We start from the raw sequence: 26,678 nt of genomic DNA, 5'->3' as shown, positions 1-26,678 counted from the left end.
GTGTCACCAGCGAGAAATACACGTATAGGGGACCCCGATAGGCAGGCTGGCGTGTCGGGGAGGGGCAAGAAGCCCGGAGTAAAGCCTGACATAGGTGTGTGCACACACATATGTGTAGCCGGCCACATGTGTGAGTGCTTTAAGGAGAGACTGCAGTTTTCGTTCTTGGTTTGGTTCCTGGGGTGAATTTTCCGCTGAACGTTCTCCCCTCTTATTTATTTATTTATCTTTTTTTTTTGCATTTTTAAAAAATTTGAATATAAAACGTGTAAGAATCAAAACCTTGCAAAGACTGAGGCGCGCAGCAGCGGACGGCAGATGGACCCCGTGGCCAGCAGTTGCATGAGGAACCCCCACCCCCCGGCCCCAGTCTGGGGCTGCCTTCGAAATCCCCACTCTGAAGGCGGTGGGGCCCCAGGGCTGCCCCACTACCCGCCAACGCCGTTCTCCTTCCACCAGAAACCAGACTTCCCGGCAACAGCGACGGCAGCGTACCCCGACTTCTCGGCCTCCTGCCTGGCAGCCACCCCACACAGCCTTCCCCGGGAGGAGCGCGTCTTCACCGAGCAGCACCCCGCTTTCCCGCAGCCCCCTGACTGGCACTACCCTGTCTCAGAGGCCCGGCGCAGGCTCAACCCGGGCCCAGCGGGGAGCTCCAGGGACATGGGTGCCAGCAGCCCAGGCCTGGTGGACACCACGGGAGGCCCCGGCGAGGACTACAACGTCCCGGGATGCACCGCCAACGCGACGGAGAAGAAGTCGACCAGACGGAAGAAGGAGAGCTCAGGTATGTGGCTGAGGAGCCGCTGAGCATTCCTTTACTCGGTTGCTTTCCCTCTCTGAGCCTGGCTGGCCTGACCATGAATTGCAAACGATAATATCTAATCTACCCAAAGGCAGGAGTTACCTTTGGGGTTTCTTCTACTCAGGAGTTCTGGGATTCTCTGGTGATGGGGGCTGTGTCTACATGCCCAGCACCCCTGGGCCCCTGGAAGGTAATGCCAGCAAATGAATGAAATAAAACCCACGAAGCCTGGGGGGGTATGTGAGACGATGCAGGCTGGCAAGGGCTGGCAGGGGGGCTTTCCTGAGTTTGGGCTGCCTCTGGCTCCCGCTTCTCCCCACCATGCCCCAGCGGGCGCCGAATGGTCCCGGAGCCAAAGGGTTTGCTCACCAGGGTAGTCAGCTGAGATGGGGTTGGAGGGCTTAGGACCGAGGCTGGGACCCCATGGTGTCAAGCAGAGCCAGGACCTTATGTCTTCAGGAGGCTAGGGACAGAGCCTAGGGCTGGGATGGGAGACACAAGGGGTAAGGAGGAGATGGAGTGCCGAGATGTGGGACAGACAGCCTACGAGGTATCACTCTGCCTACACGTGGGCCAAAAGGGCAGCTCAGCGCGCTAAGGTCTAGGTGACCCCCAGGGAAATCACCCCTCCGAGGAGTCCTCCTGAGGGATCACCAGCCTTGGGAAAGATCAGAGAGGCAGGCAGCCAAGGGGAAGCGCTGGGCCTCAGAGGGCAGGGGCAGCCCAGCTCAGTGCGGGAGTCCCAGAGGCCAGAGCATGGAGCCAGCCTGTTCGTTAAGAGGCAGCTGTGGTCCAGCTCCGCTCTGTGATGGGGACCTGTTGTTTCCTCCTCTGCCCTTCTGTCTGGCTCCCTGTCTCCACCTTGCCCAGAACAAGGCCTTGCCCGCGCCTCCTGTCCCCACTGCCTCCTCCTGACAGCCGCCCTCGGAGCAGGGTCTGTCTGTCTGAACCTCTAGAAGACCTTCTCACGGGCCAGCCAGGGGCAGGTAGAAAGGAGAGTTCCACCCAACCAACAAGAACACTCTGTGCTTTGCTTTGCGAAGCACTTTCAACGTAGCTCAAGTTTCCCGAGAATCTTCTCTTCGCCAAGCACCCTCCAAGGTCCAAGGGATGCAGACATGAATGTAAAGGTCTCACACCCCAAAGGGCTCAAACTGAGAGGGAGAAGAAGCTGCCTGTCTGGCATTGGATGTGCTATGATCGGGGGGTTTCGAGGTGCTGCAGGAAACACACAGTAGGTCTTTTGGGTCCCACCAGTGTGTGAAGTTAGTACAGCAGGTCTTATCAGTATCTCTGCCCTATGCGTGTGGAAAGGGAGAGAGAGTTTGAGGGGAACACTACTAGAATGGAGTTTAGATAACGACCCACTTATCTGGATTTGTCCAGAACTTTTCTGGGGTTAGCATTGAAAATCTAGGGGCACCTGGGTGGCTCAGTTGGTTAGGTGTCCGACCTCGGCTCAGGTCATGATCTCACAGCTCGTGGGTTCAAGCTCCAAGTCGGGCTCTGGGCTGACAGTTCAGAGCCTGGAGCCTGCTTCGGATTCTGTGTCTCCCTCTCTCTCTGCCTCTCCCTCCCTCTCTCTCAAAAATAAATAAACATTAACATTTTAAAAAAGAAAGAAAGAGAGAGAGACAGAGAGAGAGGAAGGAAGGAAGGAAGAAAAGATAGAAGGAAGGAAGGAAGGAAGGAAGGAAGGAAGGAAGGAAGGAAGGAAGGAAGGAAGGAAGGAAGGAAAAAAATCCAGCATTCCCAGGAACCCCTCAACGCTCAATCCCTGGTAAATCTGGAAACCCTAGAACCGAACTCAAACCCTGGACTTTAGACCCCAAATCCCGCACCCCTCAGCGGATTTGAAACAGAATCCTCATTTTGAAATATTGAGTCTTTGTGCTTAAAGAAGCCCCTCAATACACTCACAATGGATAATAGTGACCCCAGGCCTCCTGGCTGCCTATGAGGAGGGCCCTTTAAATCCCCCCGCTGGTTAAATCCTGAACTGTTTGGAGCCCTGGCTGGAGATGTGCCGAGATGGGGCACTTTCTGCTTCTCCTCGCCAAGGGACTCTGAGCCACTTGGCTCTGCGCCCAGCTGAAGTGCTCTCCCCTCCGTGGCGCCTGCCTGGGAGCTCCTCCACCTCTGCCCACATCTTCCCCCTCTGCACCCAGCCGCTTCTTTTCTTAAGTTTATTTATTTATTTTGAGAGAGAGACAGAGACAAGAGACAGAGAGAGGGGGAGAGAGAATCCCAAGCAGGTTCTTCACTAAGAGCACAGAGTCGGACGCGAAGCTGGATCTCAGGACCCGTGAGATCATGACCTGAGCCCAAATCAAGAGTAGATGCTTAACTGATTGAGCCACCCGGGGAGAGCAGGGGAGGGCGGCCGCTTTCCAAGGAACTGGAAGCCAAAGCATCAGAAAGCACAGGCAAAGGGCCGGGCTTAGGCAAAATCATTCTGTGTTTCAGCAAGACCCAAATGTGTCATCATCCCTTTGGGACAGTGGCCTGTGGCACTGCATGAGAGAGTGAGCTCGCGGGCCAAGCAGGTGGCCATCCCAAGAGCACAAGAACACCCTCCATTGAATGCCCAGCTCTTCACAGAGTCAGCCTCTGCTGGGGGGCAGATTCTCATGGGCCCTGGGCTCCCCTTCCAGGTACCCCCAGGAGCAGCAGCAATGACAGCAGCAGTCAGGCTGGGCACAGCGAAGCTGAGTTTCATTCATTCTTCAGCCTCCCTGACCCACTCTCTGCTCAGCACGGAACTCTTTATGGCCCAGCCAGTTGCTTCAATCTTCCTTTGGAATGGAACTACAGGAGAGTAGAGGCAGGAAAGGTCAGCTTCGCAAGAGCCCGAAGAAAAGGGAAAGCAGATGAGCAAGGTTCACAACCAAGTCTAGGAATCTGGAATCCAGACAAGAGACAAACCCATAAAGAACCCCTGTCCCACTCCAATGATCCTGAGTCATGGTTTACATTCTCTGTTTAAAATTCTGGTATCTTGGGGCACCTGGGCGGCTCAGTCAGTTAAGTGTCGACTTCAGCTCAGGTCATGATCTCACGGCTCGTGGGTTCGAGCCCCTCATCAGGCTCTGTGCTGACAGCTAGCTCAGAGCCTGGAGGCTGTTTTGGATTCTGTGTCTCCCTCTCTCTCTGACCCTCCCCTGCTCATGCTGTCTCTCTCTCTCTCAGAAATAAATAAAACATTTTTTAAAAATGTTTTTAAATAAAATAAAAATAAAATAAAATTCTGGTATCTTGTTCAGCAGGGTTTTTTTTTTTTGCATTAACTTTACATTTTTACTTTACTTATTTATTTATTTATTTATTTAGAGAGAATGCAAGCGAGGGGAGGGGCAGGGAGAGAGGGAAACACAGAATCCGAAGCAGGCTCCGGGCCCTGAGTTGTCAGTGCAGAGCCTGCCGCAGGACTTGAACCCGCGAACCGTGAGATCATGACCTGGGCTGAAGTCCGATGCTCTACCAACTGAGCCACCCAGGTGCCCCTTAACTTTGATTTTTTAAAACATTGCATTAACATATTATTTCTCTTGATTACTGAGGGTTTTGACACCTCCTGGGCATCTTGCACTCAGTGTGAGTGCCTCACGTGCCCTTGCTAAACTATCTCGGAAGATTAACCAGCCACAGATCAGAAATGCGTTCTCCATAATTCTTCGCAAGGCAGGCAGACAGGTTGTAGGGTGGCACCATGACTTTGGGCTGCATGACTTTGGAAAACTTCTTAATTGCTTAGAGCCTCCGTTTCCCCAGCTGGAAAATGGGATCGTAACAAAAGCACCTTTCATACAGAGTCCCTGTGAAGGTAAACGCACTGTTCCCTGAGATTAGCACTGTGCCCGGCACGTGAGTTCAATAAATAGCAGCTCTGAATGTTACTAGACTTATATTTCCAGAACCAGTCTTCAGAACATAAGGGGCTCAGTGGAAATGGATACTTCAAATACACGGACTCAGAAACTGCTGCATTTGGGGTGTAAGACATGGGAACGTCTTGCAGGTATATCCTCGGTTCTAAAATCCAGTTGTCATCAGTTAGGAGCTTGGACCCCAGAGACCTGCTGCAGAGGTTGGGGGGTGAGTCGTGCCTGGCAAAGGGGCCCCGTACTGGCTGGCAGTGGAGGCTCCAGGAAGTTTGTTTCGAGAGGCACGTTCTCTGCTCTCCCTTCTCCTTCTGCTGGGCCCAGCTGCCCCCCATCACTCCCACTAGAAGTGGAGCTGATTTGCTCAAATAAATGATTGGGAAAGCAGGGGTCTCTGGCCCCCACTCAGAGACCTTCCGTCGGTTCACAGCACAAAACTGATTTAGGAAACCAGTGTGATGTTGTCTTACTGCAAACACTCCCAGCCCCGGGGCCCATGGGTGTTCAAGATCCCTGCTGGCAGGGACAGCTGTGAGGCCACCGTTGTTTGCCCTCAATCTGTCCATCTGTCTTGCTACCGTGGTCGTCTGTGATTTATGGGAATGAGGGATTTCGCGGCGATTTCCTGGCGGGGTTCAAGGGAAGGTCGCGCGTGATCCGCCTGGGCTGTAGGTGAATCCGATCTCCCGCCTGGGAGAGGTTCTACCTCCCCCCTCCACCATGCTGGGGCTCAGCCCTGCTCATTGGTGCTCTCACGTACTCCCCCTGCCTTCCTCAGACTCGCTTTGTCCTGTCTCCTTTAGCTCCAACACTCGTGCCTCCCAGGGCTCATCCTTCCCTGGCTTCTCCCCTGCAAGGTATGAGCTCTTCCCGCCCCTACCCAGCCACATGAACGCCCAGTTTCCCCTGAGGTTTATGAACCGGCCACAGATCGACCCCTTTCTCCCATCTGCTCTCTGTCTACAGGCCACCCTTGTCACCTCACCTCCACCCACCCTGCCTCGAGCCATCTGAGTCCACTTGCCTTGCAAACGCACCCCTCTACCCCCACACCCCCGTTTTCTCCTCCCAATCTCATTTGCTGAAGAATTTTCCCTGACTTCAAGCGTCCTCTCCCTCCCCCACTCCTCTGCCTGTTGAAATCCTTCTAATGTTAACATCCAGCTCGCAAAATCACCACCTCCAAGAATCTTTCCTCTCTTTTTAAAAAATCTGTGGGTCCCCTTGTACATTGCATCATTTCAGGGAAAGCTGTCATTGAGAAGTTGCAACTTTTAGTATCCTCTAGAACCCCGTGCTGATTTTCTAAATATATAGCTTATGACTTCACAGAGGAGCTCTTCTGAGATTTCTTACCATGGGACAGCTAGTATTTGAAATCTCCGTTTTAAAAAGTACGATCAGGGGCACCTGGCTGGCTGGGTTGGTAGAGCACGTGGCTCTTGATCTCAGAGGTGTAGAGATGACCTAAAAATAAAATCTTTGAAAAATAAATAAATAAATATTATGATTTAAAAAACACATACATAAAATTTAGCATCATGATCATTTTTCTTCAATGTTTATTTATTTTTTAGAGAGAGACAGAGTATGTGTGGGGGGGGAACAGAGAGAGAGAGAGAGACACACACACACACACACACACATACACAGAATCTGAAGTAGGCTCCAGGCTCTGAGCTGTCAGCACAAAGCCCAACGCAGGGTTCAAACCTACAAACCTACAAACCACGAGATCATGGCCTGAGCTGAAGTCGGATGCTTAACCAACCGAGCCCCCCAGGCGCCCCTTCCGTCATGATCATTTCTTTAAATATTTTTTTAAGTTTTATTTATTTAAGTAATCTCTACACTCCCACGTGGAGCTCAAACTCACAACCCCGAGATCAAGAGTCACATGCTCCTCTGACTAAGCCAGCCAGGTGCCCCAAATCGTGATCATTTTTAAGTGTACTGCACAGTAGTGATAAATATATACACGTTGTCCTGGAACAGATCTCTAGAACTTTTTCATCTTGCAAAACCGAAACCCTAAATCCACTGAAAAACAGCTCTCTCCTTTTCCCTCTCCCCAGAGCTGACAAATAGCATTCTACTTTCTGCTTCTGTGCAGGGGTTGGTGGCCAGGGAATGGGCTAATGTGGGACTGTACGATTATACTGGATGATGAATAAATCCAAATAGAACATGGAGTCCATTCAGGACAAAGATAAACCCATTTCACTTTGCCTTTTAATAGCAAGCATTATTAAAGACTGATCTAAAGAAAGAGTTAGACTACTTTTGATATTTCATGCAAGTGAAATCATGCAGTATCGGTCTTTCTGTGACTGACTTATTTTACTTAGCATAATGTCCCCCAGGTTCCTCCATGTTGTAGTAAATAACAGGCTTTCCTTTTTTTTTAAGGCGGAAAAATATCCCATTGTATGTATATACCACATTTTCTATATCCATTCACCTGTTTTGGGGGGTTTTTTGGGTTTTTTAAAAAATTTTTTAATGTTTTATTTCTGAGAGAGAGACACGCACACAGCGTGAGCAGGGGAGGGTCAGAGAGAGAGGGAGACGCAGAATCTGAAACAGGCTCCAGGCACTGAGCTGTCAGCACGGAGCCTGACGCGAGGCTCGAACCCACGAACTGCAAGATCATGACCTGAGCTGAAGTCGGACGCTTAATCGACTGAGCCAGCCAGGCACCCCTCCATTCACCTGTTGATGAACAGACACTTGAGTTGCTTCCAAGTCGGCTATTATGAATAATTCTGCAATGAACATTGGTGTGCAAATATCTCTTCAAGATTCTGCTTTTGAATTCTTTGTATATATACTCAGAAGTGGAATTGCTGGATCCTATGGGAATTCCAGTTTTAATTTGTTGAGGAACCTCGATACCCTCTTCTGTGGCACCATTTTATAATCTCGCCAACGGTGCACAAGAGTTCTGATTTCTGCACAACCTCACCAACACTTGTTCTTTTCTGGGTTTTTGATTTGGTTTGGTTTGGTTGGTTGGTTTGACGGTAGCCTTCCTAACAGACATGAGATGATATCTCATCATAGTTTTGATTTGCATTCCCTAATGCTTGGCGATCTTGAGCATCTTTGCATATGCTTGTTGGCCAGTGGTAGATCTTCTCTGGAGAAATGTCTCCTCAAGCCCTTTGCCCATTTATTAGTTGGATTGTTTACCTTGTGCTGTTGACTTGTAGGAGTTCTTTATATATTCTGGATATGAATCCCTTATCAGTATATGGTTTGCAACTATTTTCTCCTGCTTCGTAGGTTGCCTTTGCATTCTGTTGATTGCTCCCTTTGCTGCAGTCATTTTTAAGCTTGATGGAGTCCCATTTCTCTCTCTTTGCTTTTGTTGCCTGTGTATCTAGTGTTATATTTAAGAAATCATTGCCAAACCTAATGTCATGAAGACTTTTCCCCATGTTTTCTTCTAGGGGTTTCACCGTTTTAAATCTCATGTTTGGTCTTTAAACTAATTTAAATTTTTTTTAGATGCTGTAAGTTAAGGCTCCAACTTCATCCTTTTGCATGTTCTCCCCACATCATTTATGGAAGTTCATCCTTTCCCTATCATGTAGCCTCAGCACCTTCGTTGAAGCTCATTTGACCATATATGTGAGGGTTGACTTCATTCTGTCCCATCTTTCCACAGGTCTGAATTTATGCCAGTGCCATACTGTTGTGATTACTGCATATTTGTAATATGTTTTAAAATCAGAAAGTGTGAGGCCTCCCTCTTTGTTTCTCTTTCTCACGATTGTTTTTGGCCGTTCAGGTCCTCTGAGTTTCTATATGAGTTTTAGGATGATTTTTTTCTTCTATTTTTGCAAAAAATGCCATTGGGATTTTGATAGGGATTGAGTAAGTAAGGGCATTTTAACATGATTAAGTCTTCCAATCTATAAACGTAGGATGTCTTTTCCATTTATTTGTGTCTTCTTTCACTTCTGTCAACAATGTTTTGTAGTTTTTAGTGTGCAAGTCTTTTGATCCTGTCATTTGTAAACAGATCATTTTATTTCTTCCTTTCCAATTTAGATGTCTTTTATTTATTTCATTTTTTTTGTCTGATTGCTCTGACTAGGATTTACAGTATTATTTTTTTAACATTTATTTATTATCGAGAAACAGAGAGAGGCAGAGCATGAGCAGGGGAGGGGCAGAGAGAGAGGGAGACACAGAATCTGAAGCAAGCTCCAGGCTCTGAGCTAGCTGTCAGCACAGAGCCCGATGTGAGGCTCAAACTTAACAAATTGTGAGATCATGACCCGAGCTGAAGTCGGACACTTAACGGACTGAGCCACCCAGGTGCCCCATAGGACCTACAGTTTTATGTTGAGAGAAGTAGCAACAGTGAGAGGCGTCTGGGTCACTCAGTCGGTTACATGTTCGACTCTTGATCTCAGCTCAGGTCTTGATCTCAGGGTCTTGAGTTCAAGCCCCGTGTTGAACTCTGCACTGGGCTCTGCGCTGGGCTCTGTGCTGGGCCCCGTTCTGGGTGTGAAGCTTACTTTTAAAAAAAGAAAAGAGAAAATTACCAACAGTGAGCATCCTTGCTTCTTCCTGATCTTAGAGGAAAAGCTTTCAGGTTTTCACAACTGAGTATGATGTTGGCTGTGGGATTCTCATATATGGATGGCCTTTATTATATTGAGATAATTTCCTTCTGTTTCTAGTTCGGTGAGTGTCCAACGATCCTTTATTGACCCCCTTCTCCCAATACACAGAACATGCCTTTTTTGTACCTCCATTTCTGCATCAAACCCACTTCGCCTTTCATTCACAGAGCTATAGCATATGGCTGCCCTTCTCCCTAAAACTGAGGTGTCTGGAGGGCCAGAAAGATACCTGGTTCCCCCATGCAAACTTCCTAGCACCTACTAGAATATTTACCACAGGAGGAGCTCATTCAGTGTCTGGTCAATAGCCTCTATTACAGCCTGGCATTCATTCATTCATTCATTCATTCATTCCTTTCTCACCTTCTCTCTGAGAGTGGCTCTGCTGCCTGGCCCTGCGGGGGTGTGGGGGGCGGTTTCCACCATGTGTGATGAACTTCTGTAAAATGCATCAGGACTTTTACAGTCTCACTCATGAAAAAGTGCGCAGCCAGCCAGACGTCAGTCATAAAACCAGCCCAGGGTCAGGGCTAGTGCCGGGGTCAGAAAGACACATGAGCAGCCACATGCAGGCTGGACTGACCCTGTGGAGTCCCGCACATGTTACTCAGGTCAGCTCCCAAGTACCAGGGCCACCAGGGCTGGGAAGCAAGTGGAGCTTTTGTGGCTGAGCAGTAAGGAGAACCCAGCACAGCCAGACAGTTAGGGGGCTGCTACGGTGGGGCAGCCAGAGGGCCCAGCTGTCACATGGCCGCGCGGCTGTGTTTCTAGGCTAGAGGAAAGGGCACCTTTTTCTAATTTGCAGAGATGTCTCTTGCGGACTAGCGTCGGCCCATCCCTCCTGGCCTTGCTCCCTCTCCTCAGCGCCAAACACTGGCTGTGGGGATTTAGGGGTGTCTTGGTCGGCTCGGGTTGCGGTAACAAAATACCACAGACAGGTCGGCTTAAACAACAGACCCTCGTTTTCTCATAGTTCTGGAAACGAGAAGCCAAAGATCAAGATGTCAGCAGGTTTGGGTTCTCTAGAGGCTTCTCCCCTTGGCTTACAAATGGCCGTCTTTTTGCCCTGGTTTCACGTGGTCTTTCCTCTGTGTGTGGGCGTCTTTGGTGTCTCCCTGTGTCCTAATCTCTTCTTACAAAGACACCAGTCTGACCGGATCAGCGTCCACCCTAATGCCTTCGGGTTTTTTTTTTTTTTCAATGTTTTTATTTTTGAGAGAGAGAGAGAGACAGAGCACAAGCAGGGGAGGGCCAGAGAGAGAGGGAGACACAGAATCTGAAGCAGGCTCCAGGCTCTGAGCTAGCTGTCAGCACAGAACCCGACACGGGGCTCGAACCCATGAACCGTGAGATCATGACCTGAGCCGAAGTCGGATGCCCAACCGACTGAGCCACCCAGGCGCCCCCCCAATGGCTTCGTTTTAACCTAATCATCTCTTTGAAGACACTATCTCCAAATTCAGCCACATTTTGAGGTCCTGGGAGTTAGGACTTCAACGTACGGTGGGGGGTGCAATTCAGCCCATAAACACGAGGTATGGGGACAAGGTTCTAACTGTGGCACCGATGTTCCAGTTACAAACCCCCTTAGTGAAAGCAGCATCTCAGGGGTGCATGACCTCAGAACGTTCCTAGCCCTGGGTCCTGTCAGCCACAAGAGCTTTTCCACTCAGAGCCTTGTTTCTGGCTACAGAAAGATCCCTACACTCTTCCCTTACACCTACAAGGAGAGACACTTTTAGGAATGAATCTTTATATTTTTTTAAGGTTGATTTATTTATTTTAAGAGAGACAGAGATAGCACAAGTTGAGGAGGGACACAGAGAGCGAGAGAGAGAATCCCCAAGCAGGCTCTGCGCTGTGAGCACAGAACCTGACACGGGGCTCGAACTGACAAAACTGTGAGATATGACCCGAGCCGAAACCAAGAGTCAGACTCTTAACCGACTGAGCCACCCAGGTGTCCCAGGAATCTTTAAAGAAGTGGGCTGTTTGACAGAGGAAGAAGGAAATGAAGTAATAATGAAATAAATGGCCAACCTCAGTGTCATTTGGGTCACAGAGTACCACACCGGGTGTTGTCGCACCCATGCCCGCTCTGCCTGCTAGGCTGCAGCCTAGTAAAGGGGGGAGGGTGGGAGGGTTCAGGGGCTAATGTTAAGCGCACTAACAGGGCACAGCTGGACCGGGTCCCAGATCCACAGCTTCCCGTCCGGGTGAGCTCCGACGAGTGTGACACCTCGCTAAGTCCCAGTCTCCTCTGAAAAATGAGGATCACAGGTTCACCTCACAGGGTTGCTAGGGGACGAGACAAGATCGTCGATGCAAAGACGCAGCCAGCGCTTGGCCACCCTTTGACCCACTGTTCCCAAACCCACAGATGAGCACTCTTCTCTTTTCAAAGTCTTCCCTGATCCTGGCCGCCTCCCAGGTCACCTGTGCTCAAAACCTGGCAGGGCAGGGACCCAAGGCCCGAGGGAGCCTTTGAAGCCTGCCACCGGCTGCTTCTGCCTTGTCCCTGCGGGCTCACTGGTCTAGGGCCACTGCGGTGCTGGGCGGGGCGTGGTTTGAGGGGCACACAACGGCCGCAGCCCCCCTCGTTCCAACTCCAACTCCAGAGCCCCCAGCGAGGAAGAAGCCGTAGGAGCCAGAGCGGCCAGTGTGGAAGGAGTGTTAGGAACCCCACATTCCCCGTGGGTAGAGCCCCTGCCCCCGACAGGCAGGCAGAGATCAGGACCCAAATCAGGACACGAGTCCGTGGCCACTGTCTGAACTCAGAGGCAGCAGCACAAACCGCAAGCCTGTGTGCCCTCGGGCCCCACCCAGATACAGTCTGGAAGTTCTGCAGGAAGCCAGTAACCACCAGAGCGGCACAGTTCTGACCAGCATCTAAGACAAAAGGGTCCAAAGAGCGCAGGGGCTGTAAAAAGGTCACCGAGGGGCAACCTCAGCCCTACCAGGGTAGGGGCTCAGGAGCCCCGCCCTACTCGCCTATTTCTCTGGCTTGAATAAGTCAGGACATCTGAGCCCAGGGGCGTGGGGATGATTCCAAACTCAGAACAGATCTTTCTTTCTGAGGGCAGGGTGCGAGGCTCCTGCACACCCCCCGAGGCAGCCCCTTTCCCCCAGCGCCCTTTCCACTCACCGAGCTGGGCTTCCCGGGCCTCTGGCCAGGGTTCTTCCCCCGCCCCCTCCCCAGCCCTTTCTATTTCATGGTTTCCTTGTGTTCCTTGAACACAGTGGGGTGGGGGGGGAGAGTGTGAGCAGTGGGGCCTGGTCCTGAAGCCCACACTTCCTTTGGTGACAGCTGAGGGCGACATCTGGAACTTATAAACACATGCAGAGCCCAGAGCTGCCTGTGCCTCCCCCCACCCATCCCAAAGGCTTCCTGCTGCTCCCCACCCTCATTTCCACCGCCTCCCTTCTCCTTCACCCCTCTGGTCCCCTGGCCCATGCACCAGCCCCCACTCCATCTCATTGCCCGTCCGTTCCACTCTCCCTCACTGCCGCATACCCTCCTGAGTCTATAGCAAAGACTATAGCACCAGGCATTTCCATTCCAGAACAATCTGATTCCCTCCCAGAAAACACACTTTAAATCCCCCTGACCGCCCCCTCCCAGACTCCTCAAAGAGGCTGAGAACCCTCCCCATTGTCTTTTTAGGCACCTATAGGAGAGGGAAAGGACCCAGACGCTGAGGTGGGTGGAGCTCACTGGGGCCCAGTGAGACAGGCAGGCCAATCCCAGGAAGCCAAGGACATGCTGGGAACAAAAGTGCAACTTGTCCTGGTCTGGCTTTAGCTGGGTCCTGTCTACTTTGATGAGCTCTGACTCCTCCTGATGTTGAAAGTATCAGAACTAACAGGGACATCAAAGGCCCGCACTGTGACAGCCCAGGAAATCACAGACGCCATTTTCAGAGGCTTTGCCAAGCTTTCACCTACTGACGTCATGCCCAAGGGATCCCCTCCCTTTCTTGTCCCTGGGGAGTCCCCAGGAGACAGACATGGATGCACACGGATGTGTCCCTGGAGTGAGCACAGCCTCCATGCTCACCGTCCCCTCAGGGCAGTGTGACATCATGGCTGTAGCCCCACACCGGTACCAGGAGAATTCCAGCAAGCCATTTAGTCTCTGGGTCTTCATTTCTTCATCTGTTCAATGGGCTGATGGGTACCTTACCTGCCCTACACAATAATTAGGAGGACGCAATAGAAAACAGACTAATATGTGGAAAGAGCTTCCTGTGAAGGCAATCTGGGTTTAGGGTGCAGCCCTGACACTAACTAGCTGTGTCTTGGGCCTCTCTCACCTCCTCTAGGCTCCCCTGTAAATGGAAAGGCGACCAGAGATAGCTCTAAGCCTCTTCTAGTGCTACTGTTCTATTCTGTACTATATGCGAAAGCCCCAAAGATGTTTATCTCTGGGGAAAAGAGACCCATTGTCAAGGGCAAAGTGTTATTTGAATGCACAGCATGCGGATAGAAATTTACAAAAAATGGCTGTGACAACTGGGCAGTAGGGATACAGGCGTCCAAAAAGGCGTGTTCCCCAGAGTCTGTCTGAACTTCCTTGTGGCTCGGATAAAGCTGTCTGCCACAACTAACAACTAAGTATGAAACAATTTACCTTGGATGGTGTAGAAGCTCACAGTGGAAACCGCAGACACACATACATCCTGTTTGCCACTTCTCTGGGCACAAAGGCCCATCATGGCCCTGCTGGCTGGCTGGGAGGGTTGTGCAGGGGCCGGGGAGGGGCGAACCGCGCCTCCTGAGCCACAGAGGCCGGTCAGCAGAGCACCAGCCCATCCGTCGGCAATCCTGGGACACCCCCCTTTCCCGCCACCCCCCACAAGGCTGACATAATAGTAGCCAGAGACACAGATCCAAGCAGAGACGCAGAGAAGTCGTGAAGAAGGGAAAACAGTTAAAAGGCCAAATACTGAAAAGGCATCCCTTCCACCCAGCCCTGGAGGCAAGTTACCTTGCTGAGCTTCTTCCCTAACCTCCACAGTGAATCACGACTGCAATTTCATCTCTGGAAGAACCTATTCTCTTCTCGTGGTTCGTTCAGACGGAGCCTCACCGACACACCAGGCACTGTGCTAGGGGTTAACCCTCATTACCAATGGTATTTTACCCCCTCGGCAGCCGTGGAGGTAGATATTCTTGTTTCTCAAAAGAAGAAATGGAAGTTCAGAGAACTTAAGAGAATTGCCCAAGGTCAGACAGCTCTTTCTTAGAGCTTGCTAAGGCCCAAATTCTCCAAGGGGTCCTCAGACCCAGCTCCTCCATTCAGCTCAGGGCAGGGAGCTTTGCACATCAGGAGGCAGAAACTCCCTGGCATGGCCTTGACCTTCAGGCTGAGGACCTCGGCCGAGGAAGGCCTTGGCACAGAGCATAGAGCAAGACCTTGGATCTGACTGAAGGGAAGAACTAGGGGCCCAGACAAGAATATTTGAAACTGGAGGAGCCTCAAGTTCAAGGCCAGGGGTTCTTAACAGAAGAGAGAGTAGGGAGAGAAGAGGATGCCGGGGGAAGGACTCTGACACCAGCTCCTCAGGGGAGCGAAGACCCAGCCCATCCCCATGCTCCTACCCACAGGGAAACTGAGGCCCAGGGTGGGAAGGAGGCACCCCAAGAAAGGTATACTCTCTTGGAGTCAAACTATCCTGAGGACAGTGCGCGTGTGAACTGAGCACGTGAGCCGGCAGACTAAACACCCCCTAGCCGGAAATGGCATGAAATGTTTATCTTCATCCTTCTTTTTCTGTCTTGATGAAAATGCTGAACAGAGACCCAGAACTTCCACTTCTGCCTCCCATAATCCAGGCCCTTCTGTCATTTCTAACACTGATGAAAGGTCTTCTTCCCCGTTCACAGAATGGCTCACTCACTCCCCAGCTCCGGCGTCTCTGTCCCGTTACTATTTCCCATGCTGAGGCCCAGGGCCTAAATCGGGACTATTAAGAGGAGAGGGGAGGTGGGCAGAGAGGGGTCCAAGAACCAGTCCAAGACCAACTCAAAGGGGTCCTCTCCCTACCTCCCCTCATCTCTCTCGGTCTCCTGGGAGGATTATGTGCAGGACTGGGCAGGGGCAGGGCCAGGGGTGGGAGCTGTTTTCCGGGATTCCATAGGAACCCGGGCACCCTTGAGCAGGCCTGGGAGAAGGGGAGTGTGGGTGCGGGCATCAATCCAGAACGGGGCCTCCAAGAGCCCCGGGTGTGGACACAGGCAGAGTTGCCAGTCCATGTCCAGCCATCCCAGATGCCGAAGAAGAGCCTGGGGCCAAGCACTGACCACCATACCTCCAGTCAGATGAATCTGGGTCCCCATCTCTGTCCTGCACTCCTCCCCTCCCCCCCAAAACTGCTGGGCACACTAAGCAAGTTCCTGGGCCTCTCTGAGGCCGCTTCCTCCTCTGTACACTGAGTAGGATTCAGCAAATGTTTGGCAAATACTGTGCCAGGTACAGTAGCATGTGGGGAAAAGACAGTTTCATCCCTGAAGGGAGAAAGAGAGTCCTATTAATCAGATTGTCACACAAATCCACATGACAGTGCTAAAGGGGACAATAATAGTGCCTTCACATAGAGGTGTTTTGTGGAAAGGATGAAATGCATCTGAGAACACAGAAGCCTAAAAGAAGCCACAGCCGTTACCATCCCAGCCCCTCGGTTGGCATCTTGCGGAGCGGAAGAATTGGAAGAATACTTTTTAATGTGTCACACACTTTAAAGTTTCAAATGCATTTGCCACGCACAGGAGCTGGTCGGGACTTCCCGAAGCGCTGGGAGGTAGGTGCATTACTTCTCCAGGAGGCAACTGAAGCCCAGAGAGGTTAAGTGACTTTCTCAAAGGCCCCAGCAAGGAGCCCTAGGACTCAAACCTTGGCGCAAGTCAGCTTGGTTTCAGACCCACTCTTTGTGAGAGGAAGAGCTGGGAAACACTCTAAGCGCTGGGTCAGGCGGAGATGGGAAGAGGCCGCCGGGATGTGCTCCGGAAAGGCTGTCCTCCCGCCCCCCGCCCCCCAGGCCGGAGGCTGCCAAGGCTTTAGGACTCGCGGGGATCCCCGGCCGGGGCTGTGCGTCCTTCCCCCCCAGCCCCGGGCTTCCGGAGGGGTCTGAGCCTGCCTTCTCCAGAGCCCCCCCGGGACAGTCAGTACAAAGGCTTCCTGCCCCCTGGGCGCGGCCCGCAGGCGGCCAAGCGCCAGGGAGTCCCTGGGGGGCGTGCCCCTGCCCTTTGCCTTCTCGGTTTCCCGCAGGGCGCCCCCTCACCACCCTGATCGTTTTAACCGTGCTGGTGGGGGTTGGGGGGGTAGGAGTAACCCGGGAGGGCTGAATGGAAAACAAGAGAAGGAACTGTGGGAACAACACCCGCAGCCTGAAGTTCCCGACTGGAATGAGGTTGAGGAGGGGTCCCTACCTTCCCACCTGCTCACAATGTAGCTGCTCGGTGGGGAGAGTGGGCAGCTTCCCTGCCCTCCCCCATAATGTCTAAAAGCCCTCCCCCCAACCCCTGTCCCCCCCCCCACAGAGATGGGGTCCTCAAGAGAGCAGGAGGTGGGGGCATAGCTTTCAGTAAAACACCCAATTCTGAACCAAGGCCTCCTGGTCTTTAAAAGGACAATGAAACAAAATACTTCTACATTTTAGAGCCCTGCCGGAAAAGTGGCTCCTGTAGCGATTTACGGGACAGTGGCACACAGGGTCACCTGTGTCAGTGTTTGCATCTCCTTCCAGCCCCACCACTAAAGTGAAGGTAGAGCTGCGCCTCCCCCCTGCTCAGGAGATAACATATAATCCCTGTGGTTTGTACAGCACTCTGCAGTTTGTAAATCCTTCCTATAAGGCTTTTACTTGACCAGTATGTGAGTCAAAATGCCTGGGTTTGATTTCTGCCTCTGCCACTCTCCGGCCGGATGAACTGGATGAACTTGCACAACACGCTTAACTTCTCCATGCTTAGTTTTTTGGTCTATACGTGGGGACCAATACAAGAATTCACCTGGCTGAATTATTGTGAGGATTAAGTGGCTGACAGGTGTTAGGTGCTTGCTTCCCACACCACTGTTAGCAGTTATGATTGAGCCCCTGCTGTGTCTAACTCAGAGCCCAGAACTTTCCAGACTTGGCCCCTCCTGGGATCAAAGGGGGAAAGAACCTTAAGGCATCACTTCTCAATTTACATGCAACACAACTCCCTAGGGATCTTGCTAAAATGTGATTCTGATTCAGCGGGGTCGTGGGTAGGGACTGAGATCCTGCAAGTCTGACCAGCTTCCTGGCCCTGCTGCTGCCACCCAGGCATCCTTGGAGACGAGAAGTCTTAGAGCAGCGGTTTGTACACTTGACCTTGAGTCAGAATCACCTTGAAGTCTTGTTAAAACAGACCGTTTGGGCCCTACCTCCAGAGTTTCTGATTCAGGAGGTGTAGGATGAGACCCGAAGATAGGCATTTCTGATAGTTCTCAGCTGATGGACAGAGAGCCTCTGTTTTAGAACTTCTTGCCCCACAAGCTTAGAGCCACTACTAATGTCAAGCGGGGGGAGTGGCAGAGGGGGGCTGGAAAGTAGAAATCATTAAACAGGGAGTCTGGGTAGCTCAGCTGGTTAAGCGACCAACTTTGGCTCAGGTCATGATCTCATGCTTGGTGAGTTCGGGCCCTACTGTGCTGACCACTCAGAACCTGGAGCCTGCTTTGGATTCTGTGTCTCCCTCTCTCTCTCTGCTCCTCCCCGCCTTGTGCTCTCTCTCTCTCTCTCTCTCTCTCTCTCTCAATAATACATAAAGAAACTTTAAGAAAATTATAAAAAATTCTCCCTCGGAAGGAAGGAAGGAAGGAAGGAAGGAATCATTAAACAGCCAAGCTCTTTAAGCTTTGGGGATAAAAAAGTTTGGGGGGAGGGATGCACCTGAAGCTGGGAACCAAAAGATTCCCCAGTTCTCAACGGGTTAAGCCACTAGAAGGAAAAATAAAGGGGCAATGTGGATGCGAGAGATGATGGGGCACGTGGGTGGCTCGGTCAGTTGGGTGTCCAACTTCGGCTCAGGTCATGATCTCACTGCTCATGAGTTGGAGCCCCGCGTTGGACTCTGTGCTGACAGTTCAGAGCTTGGAGCCTGCTTCAGATTCTGTCTCCATCTCTCTGCCCCTCTCCTGCTTGTGCTCTGTGTGTGTCTCTCTCTCAAATATAAAAAATAAAGCATAAATATTTAAAAAAAAAAAAAAAAAGAGAGAGAGAGAAAGAGAGAGATGAGGAAAGGATGCCCTGACTCTTAAGAACAAAAGAAAGGGAACAGAGACCTCTGCGGCTCACATCTTCCTGTTTGGGATGCTTTCTCCCCAGACAACCAGGAGAGCCGAGGGAAGCCCGATGGCAGTAGCAAGGCTCGAAAGGAGAGGACAGCCTTCACCAAGGAGCAGCTTCGGGAGCTCGAGGCCGAGTTTGCTCACCATAACTACCTGACCCGGCTCCGGAGATACGAGATCGCTGTGAACCTGGACCTCTCCGAGCGGCAGGTACAGCCCAGGGGGCCCTCCTTTCCTCTGCTTTCTCATCCCCCTCACTTCCCCCTGCACATTCCCGAACCTTCTCCTTTTCCTCCTCTCTCTGCCCAGTGCAGTGGTTCTCAACTGGGACTCTACCTGAGAATCACCTGCAGAGATTTTAATAACATTGATGTCTGAGCTCCACCCCTAGAGATTGTTTTCATTGGTCTGGGACATCAGAATTTTTCAAAGGTCTTCTAGATGGTTCTCACGTGCAGTCAGAGTTGCAACCTCTAATTTGGTTATTCCAAAAGTGTGCCTTGAAATCACCTAGGCCCTTGTTTAAAACGCAGACTCTAAGGGGCACCTACGGGATCAGTCCGAAGAGCATGTGACTCTTGATCTTGGGATCATGAGTTCAATCCCCATGTTAGGTGCAGAGATTACTGTAAAAATAAAATTAAAAACTCAAGGGCTGCCTGAGTGGTCTGTCAGTTAAGCATCTAACTCTTAGTTTTGGCTCAGGCCATGATCTCATGGTTTGTGAGACTGAGCCCTACACAGAGCCCTGGGTCGAGCCATGCGTGGAGCCTGTTTGGGATTCTCTCTCTCCCTCTCTCTCTCTCTGCCTCTCCCCGGGTCCCACTCTCTCTTTCTCAAAATAAGTAAACATTAAACAAAAATTTTAAAGTCAAACATTAAAAAAAATTTTTTTTATTTCTAGGAGAGAGAGAGAGACAGAGTGAGCAGGGGAGGGTCAGNCTCAGGTCATGATCTCACAGTTCGTGGGCTCAAGCCCTGCGTCGGGCTCTGGGCTGACAACTAGCTCAGAGCCTACTTCAGATTCTGTGTCTCCCTCTCTCTCTCTGACCCTTCCCTGCTCATGCTGTCTCTCTCAGAAATTTTTTTTAAAAATTTAATTTTTTTAAATTTAAAAGTAAAAAAAAAGGCAGATTTTGTAACGCTGGAGAGCAATTTGGCATTAATAATAAGTGGAACCAGGAATCTACATTTTTAGTAAGTTCTCTAGCTGGTTTCTGGACACACTCTAAAAATAACTTCCTAGGTCCTTTGTTCTGGGCTTTCCCTTAGAACATTCCATCCACACCCACCCTCTAACATGGAGTAAAGTATTATAATAATAATATTTGATAGCAACTTTCAGTTGGTGAAGGGGTCTGCCAGAGTGCTAGGTTTAGAAAACTAAGATTCAAGTCTTGCCTCTACCACTTCCTACTCCTGTGACCTCTGGCACGTGTCTCCTAACATCTCCACATCTCCATCTCTAAAACAGGGTCATAACCACACGCTTCGGGTAATGCTGAAGCTCCGCTGAGGGACCATGCAGCCCGGAGCTATCTAAGCTGACAAGTGCTTTATAACTATGCCTAGGGGGGCACCTGGGTGGCTCAGTTGGCTAAGCGTCTGACTTTGACTCAGGTCATGATCTTATGGTTGGTGAGTTTGAACCCCACGTCGGGCTCTCTGCTGGCAGCTCAGAGCCTGGAACCTGCTTCAGATTCTGTGTCTCCCTCTCTCTCTGCCCTCCCCCACTTGCTCTCTGTCTCTCTCAAAAAATAAATAATAAACATTAAAAAAAATGTGCCTAGGGATGAGGTTGGTGATCCTCTGCTCCCAGGCTTTGGGTAACAGAAGGGGAAAGGCAGGCATGTTGCCACAGGAGGGGCGGAGCATGTGAAAGGGGGTGGGGCCAATGCCGAGTGACTTTTATAACTTTTTTTTTTGAGAGAGAGAGACAGCGTGAGCAAGGGAGGGTCAGAGAGAGAGGGAGACACAGAATCTGAAACAGGCTCCAGGCTCTGAGCTAGCTGTCAGCACAGAGCCCGACGTGGGGCTTGAACCCACAAACCGTGAGATCATGACCTGAGCCGAAGTCAGACGTTTAACCAACTGAGCCACCCAAGCGCCCCTCGGTTATTCTAAAGACTTAACAAAAATTATAAAATATAAGAAATGTACTTTATTTATTTATATTATGCTTATTTATTTTTGAGAGAGAGACAGAGTATGAGCAGGGGAGGGTCAGAGAGAGAGAGAGACAGAATCGGAAGTAGGCTCCAGGCTCTGAGCTGTCAGCACAGAGCCTGACGCAGGGCTCAAACCCATGAACCATGAGATCATGACCTGAGCCGAAGTCGGACGCTTAACCGACTGAGCCACCCAGGTGACTCTTGAGTGACTTTTAGGCCTTTTCCCCAGACTGTCTGGCTTTCTTTATCAAGAGACACGAGACAGGGCTCTGGACAGCTTCATGTGTCCTCCCCGTCATCTCAGTTCCTGGTACCTTTGGAGAAGTGGGGGCAGGGCAAGCAGAGGTTCAAGCCAGGGTCCCTGGAACTTCAACCTGCTGGCTTGAACGTCAATATGGGGGAGGTAGTTGCAGCTGCCCTGAAGTGACCAAGCTCCTTTGCTTCCTCTGCCAGGTCAAAGTGTGGTTCCAGAACCGAAGGATGAAGTGGAAGCGTGTGAAAGGGGGTCAGCCAATCTCCCCCACCGGGCAGGACCCAGAGGATGGGGACTCTGCCGCCTCTCCAAGTTCAGAGTGAGATTCTCCATGGAGGAACAAAAGACTGAGGACTGAGCCCCCTTACCCAACTCCCCTCACCCCAGTCCTCACCCCAACCCACCTTCACCTCCTCCCACCCACCCCAGGGCAACCTCTCCACGTCTTGCAGTGACTCTTAAACATGAAGCTGTCCAGCATTTCTGGGAGCCTTGGAGTTTCCCAGAAAGTTCTATCCAGTTTTTGCTCTGCCTTAGCAGCCCCTTCCCCAAGGCCGTCGCTTCCCACATTTCTTGCGGAATCAAACAGCGGCATGACTGGACTGGACCCGAGCGACTCCGGGGAGCAGCTCTGGGCACACCACCGCTCCGGGCGCCTCGGCTGCTGCGCACACCTGCCGCTGCCACCTTCCTCCTACACCAGCCAGACCTCCTCCAGGTACTGGACTCCCCCCGGCCTGCTGGCAGAGGAGCCTGGGACCAGCTAGTGACCCGTGAAAGCAAATGTTCCAAAAGAAAGGAAATGACTCGGACACGTGCACACACCCTGGACCACCCTTCCTTTCTGGGTTCCATAGCTGAGACTTTGGGGGTCTTCAAGTTGTCCCCAAACCCCAGGGGGAATCCGTGTGAAGAGGGTTAAGGACAGAAATTCAGTCCTTGTCTCCCAAATCTGTTGTCTGAGTGGGCAAGTCTATGGCACTGGCTGGAAGAAAACTGTCGTAAAACCAGCCTGGCGCAGTGGAGCCCGCGCTAGCCCATCCACACTGACTTGGGTGGCTGAGAAGGGACCCAGGACACTTCTTCAGAGTCCATTCAGGGGCCGTTGAGCAGCTATTCCTTTTCAATCCACAGCTTTGGGATTGAAAACCTACCCAGATGCTCACATATTGAGTCAAGGGCTGGAAAGTAAAGGATCACACTAGGGCCAATGAGTGAGGACCTAGAAATGTAGATCCCCGGAGTGGAAGTACCCTGTGCTTTCTAAGGACGCCGTCTGCCAACGGGGACCAAAAAACAATCCCTCTTTCTCCATGGGATGGGTCCGAGCCCTTCCGATGTGTCTCACAGTTGCTGTCATTACAGGAGGAGCTGCTAAGTTTCTATACGGAAACTGCCCAGATCTTCTGGGGTGACCCCCCTGGGGACTGCTGGCCAAACAGCCTGTGGCCACTGGAGCCTTGGAGGGAGACCTCAGCCTGCCTCGTACTCTGCCTCCCAACACCAGCTGGTGTTGCAGAGGGAGGTCAGCAAGAGTTTGGAGCTCTTGTGTGTAGATTTAATCACTCACATGTAAAGAGAGCCCCACCTCCCCATCCCGCAAGGACATACGCTGGGGAAAATGATTGCCAAAGGAGATGGCTGGTTAGAGCATGGGTTAATTTTTTTCTAAAGCATATTTCATAAAATATTTTCTTAAGATGACATCAAGTTAGCTGTGCAAGGTTAATTCACTTAGTAAGAAAACTCTGGGAGAAATAAAGCAGATAAAAAAACAAAGTTCCCAGGCCTTTCTCCTTGCAGAGCTAAGAACCACACACTCTCTCTTTGTGCTCGTGATGCTCATGTGGTGATCGCCCTGACAATGTCTAGACACAAAGAAAAAGGGGAAGAAATCACTTAGACCAAGGTACCCCCCCTTTCGGTTCTTCAAAATGTGGGGGTGCAAATGTAATGGCCGTAAAAAGAAATGTCTTTCTGTGCAACCTCATTGTCTTCATTTCCCCTTGTAAATTTTTTAGCTGTTCGTTTCTCTAACCTATGGCTTATCAAATAATTGAAGTTCTGTAAACAAAAGATGGATTCTTTTGTTAATAAAGGAATCTTGACCACAACTAAACACCCTGAATTTTTTTGATGTTTATTTATGTATTTGGAGAGAGAGAGAGGGAGAGTGTGGGGGGGGTGGGGAGAGACAGAGAGAGGGGAAGGAGAGAATCCCAAGCAGGCTCCATGCTATCAGCGCATGAACCGAGAGATCATGACCTGAGCCGAAATCAAGAGTTGGACGCTTAACCAACACTGCCACCCAGGTGCCACAAGCACCCCTAATTTTGAAATTCAGAGTCTGGAGGTTTTGTTTTTCAGGGTAAAACAATATACACCAATAGGAATAAAAATGCCACAAGAAGCAATGTCCTCAGTCCTACATCTTTTTAGTTAAAAAGGATTTGTTTCACCGAGATGTCAACAATGGACAAACTAAGACTGGCTACAGAGAGGGGAGGGAGGGAGCCGAGAGAGGAGATCAGGCCAAAATTCAGCCTTGAGTCAGCTGGGGCCCAACGTGGGCATTGACCAGAAATGACATCATCAGGAGCTGGCAGAGGAAAGCAGACCTACCAAAATCAAGATGCCAAAGAAAAGGTTCAGGTTCAATGACAAGCAAAACAGACATCCTCAGGCACTTCAGCACTCCCACCTACCTCCGTCTCTGTGGCTTCAGAGGATATCAGCCTTTCCTGTTTTTCCTCATCTATCCAGAATGTTCCTTCTCTGTCTCCATGCAGACTCCTTTCTCAGTGCTTTTGCCCCCCCAGCCCCCACTGCTGGTTCCTGAGCTTTCCTCCTTTGGCCCACTGCCTTCCCCACTCTTCACATTCTGCCCAGTCGATCCCATCTACCCACATTTTTTTACTAGAGTAAAATATGTGTAACATAAAATTTTAACCACTTTTAAGCATACAGTTGTGTGTCATTAAGTACTGTCCTGCTGTACAACCGTTGTCACTATCCCTTTCTAGAACTTTTTCATCTTCCCAAACTGAAACTCTGTAACCATTGAAAGAGAGGCCTCCCTTCTCTCCTCCCTTCCATCCACCTACATTTATATAGTGTTTACTCTGTACCATGTTGGGCACTGTTCTAAGTGCTTTATGTAATAATACTAAGAGGTAGTACCAGTATTCCTGTTTTACTTATGAGGTAATGAAAGCAGGGAGAAGTAGAGCAACCCGCCAAGGTTTTATAGCTGGTTAGTGGTTGTGGGAGACCGTATGGTTGGACCCAATTATTTTCTCCCTTCTCCACTAGGGGAATATGGCTTCCTGATCATGGCCACATACTGCACCTCCCATGGGAAAAGTGTATTATTCCTCCACTTCATTGACCTCAGGCTTTCTATGTGGCTGGCTTTGGCCAATAGAATGTGAGCAGAGTTGCTGGGTGCCTGGCTTAAGCAGAAGTTTTAGAGTCCCCGTGCGTCTCTGTCATGGCTCTTTTTCCTCTACACAAGGCTGGGTTGAGGGTTCCACCATGAGCCTGGGTTCTGGAATGAGAAAGATGTGAGGCAAAGCCAAAGTCGACCCACAGCCTTCATATATGTCAGCGAGGATTTACAAGTTCATTGTAAGCCATTAAGATGTGGGGATCACTTGTCACTGCTGAGCCGCCTTGGGAAATCTGACCGCCAGGGATGAAGCTGGGATTTGAATCCAGGCATTCTGGCACCAGGCCAACACACCTCTACTGGGATCTGGGAGCTTACATTTTCATATTCTACTCCCTATTGCTCATACCACCTGGGTGACTACAGGCATCTCAAACTCAAAACATTTAAGGGAAAATCTCCACTACCCTGATTTCTGAACTTGGTATTCTGTATTCCAAATCCTCTATGTTCGTTAGTGATGCCACAACCTACCCATTCACTCATACTAGATACATGGGACCTGTTGTTGATAGCGTTTTCTTCGCAGAGCCAGTCAATTGCTGGGTCTTGCTCATTTCACTTCCTGCGTAGGTAGGCACTCCCCATTCCCACTGCATCTTCTTCCCACCACCACGGCCTTGGTCCAGGCTGTCAACAACTTGGATTAAAGCCTCCAGTAGCTCTCCCTCCTTCTGATCTGAGACTCCTCAAAGTCTATCCCCTAAAACAATCACACACACACAAGACCCAACTTTGTCACCCAGATTTTAAACCTATAAATCAATGACATACCATCACCTACAAAATAAAGCCCCAAACCCTTCACAGGCCTCCAAGGTTCCCATGCCCTGGCCCCTGCCTCCCTCTATCACCTCGTCCCACAACCCCTGCCACAAACTCTGTGCTCCGGCAACACAGCTCACCCTTCTGTATACACACACTGGCTCCACGCGTGATTTCTCTCCTACCTTCCTTTGCTCACTCCCCTCCCAACGACTTGGGCAATCCAGGAGTACTTAAAGTGACAACTGGAAAGGAACCCAGAGCAAGTTTTAATGTGTAAACCTGGTCAAACTAATTTTCTTTTTTTTTTAAATGTTTTATTTATTTCTAGGAGAGGGAGAGACAGCATGAGCAGAGGAGGGTCAGAGAGAGAGGGAGTCACAGACTGAAACAGGCTCCAGGCTCTGAGCCGGCAGTCAGCACAGAGCCCGACGCGGGGCTCGAACCCACGAACCGCGAGATCATGACCTAAGCGAAAGTCGGACGCTTAACCGACTAAGCCACCCAGGTGCCCCTGGTCCAACTAATTTTCAACATCAGGCAGCAACATTAACCAATTTCTAAAATCAGTAGGAAAAAAAAGGTCTCTTTCAATGTGAGGGTGTAAATTTCCCCAGTCAACACAGTTAAGGAGTCTGTTGAGGAGGAACAGAAAGGTGGATTCACACATCAATCAAGTGTTTTCTGATTTCTTTTGTACGCTCCCTGCGCTCCCTGCTCTCCCTCTAGGTTCAGCATTGGCATTTGAAAGACCAGTGAACAGTAGCTGGGCCCGGCTGCTCCTCAAGTGAGTAAAAATCTTCTGCTTTGTCTTGGGCGCAAAGCTGTGCAAGAGAAGCAAGGCCACCCACTGGCAACTCCCTGATGTGAAACAGTGACTGTGACATAGATGGCGACTTGGTAGGAATCCAAACAGCCAAGAATTCCCATAACTTTTCAGTAATGGGTTTCTCCACCCTTGAGAGGGCATCAAGGACAGATGAGCTAGTGTGTGGCTGCCCTTCAGAGAGAGGCAGAGAGGAAGTGTGAGTGGGAGCAAGCAGGGGATCCATTTCCAAGTGAAAGGAGCCTCATAAATCTGCCCTGGGATGGACAAATGCACTTCTGACGGCTCTTCTATTCAAAGAAAAGAATGGGTGTCAGGCAGGGATCCACTCTTTCCTATCTGTACCCCTAAAACACCATACTTCCAGCAACCAGAAGAGCTCACGGTGGGTGGCTTTCTTTCCTTCCATTGAGTGGACATATTTTCCATTGAAAACTATATATTCTCAGCCAGGCAGTAGCACCTGCAACAGCCAATCCTTTATAGTCACCAACGCAGCAATTGCCAATCGTGCTCTCGCTTGTCCACCACAGCACAGGGCTCTCACTATGTTCTTTCTCTCACTGGTTGTACCTT

At 50.6% G+C, this 26,678-nt stretch overlaps 1 protein-coding gene across 1 annotated transcript; it reads left to right on the top strand.

The window, feature by feature from the left end:
• The first annotated feature begins 318 nt into the window (after nt 1-318).
• Nucleotides 319-21,386, top strand: MEOX1 (mesenchyme homeobox 1). The gene is made up of 3 exons (XM_077747791.1): nt 319-787; nt 18,677-18,849; nt 21,264-21,386. Exons 1-3 carry the CDS (start codon nt 319-321, stop codon nt 21,384-21,386), a joined length of 765 nt encoding a protein of 254 aa, XP_077603917.1.
• The last annotated feature ends 5,292 nt before the right edge of the window (nt 21,387-26,678 follow it).

This window comes from Crocuta crocuta, unplaced genomic scaffold (genome assembly GCF_008692635.1).
Source record: "Crocuta crocuta isolate KB4526 unplaced genomic scaffold, BGI_CrCroc_1.0 scaffold289, whole genome shotgun sequence".
Classification (NCBI taxonomy): domain Eukaryota; kingdom Metazoa; phylum Chordata; class Mammalia; order Carnivora; family Hyaenidae; genus Crocuta; species Crocuta crocuta.
This window is presented reverse-complemented; position numbering and strand designations above follow the sequence as displayed.

Excerpts from the sequence above, each read along its gene's own strand:
- MEOX1 (XM_077747791.1), top strand. The coding sequence starts at position 319 with ATGGACCCCGTGGCCAGCAGTTGCATGAGGAACCCCCACCCCCCGGCC. Across the intron at positions 788-18,676 it reads ACGGAAGAAGGAGAGCTCAG|ACAACCAGGAGAGCCGAGGG; the intron begins GTATGTGGCTGA and ends CTTTCTCCCCAG. Across the intron at positions 18,850-21,263 it reads TGGACCTCTCCGAGCGGCAG|GTCAAAGTGTGGTTCCAGAA; the intron begins GTACAGCCCAGG and ends TTCCTCTGCCAG.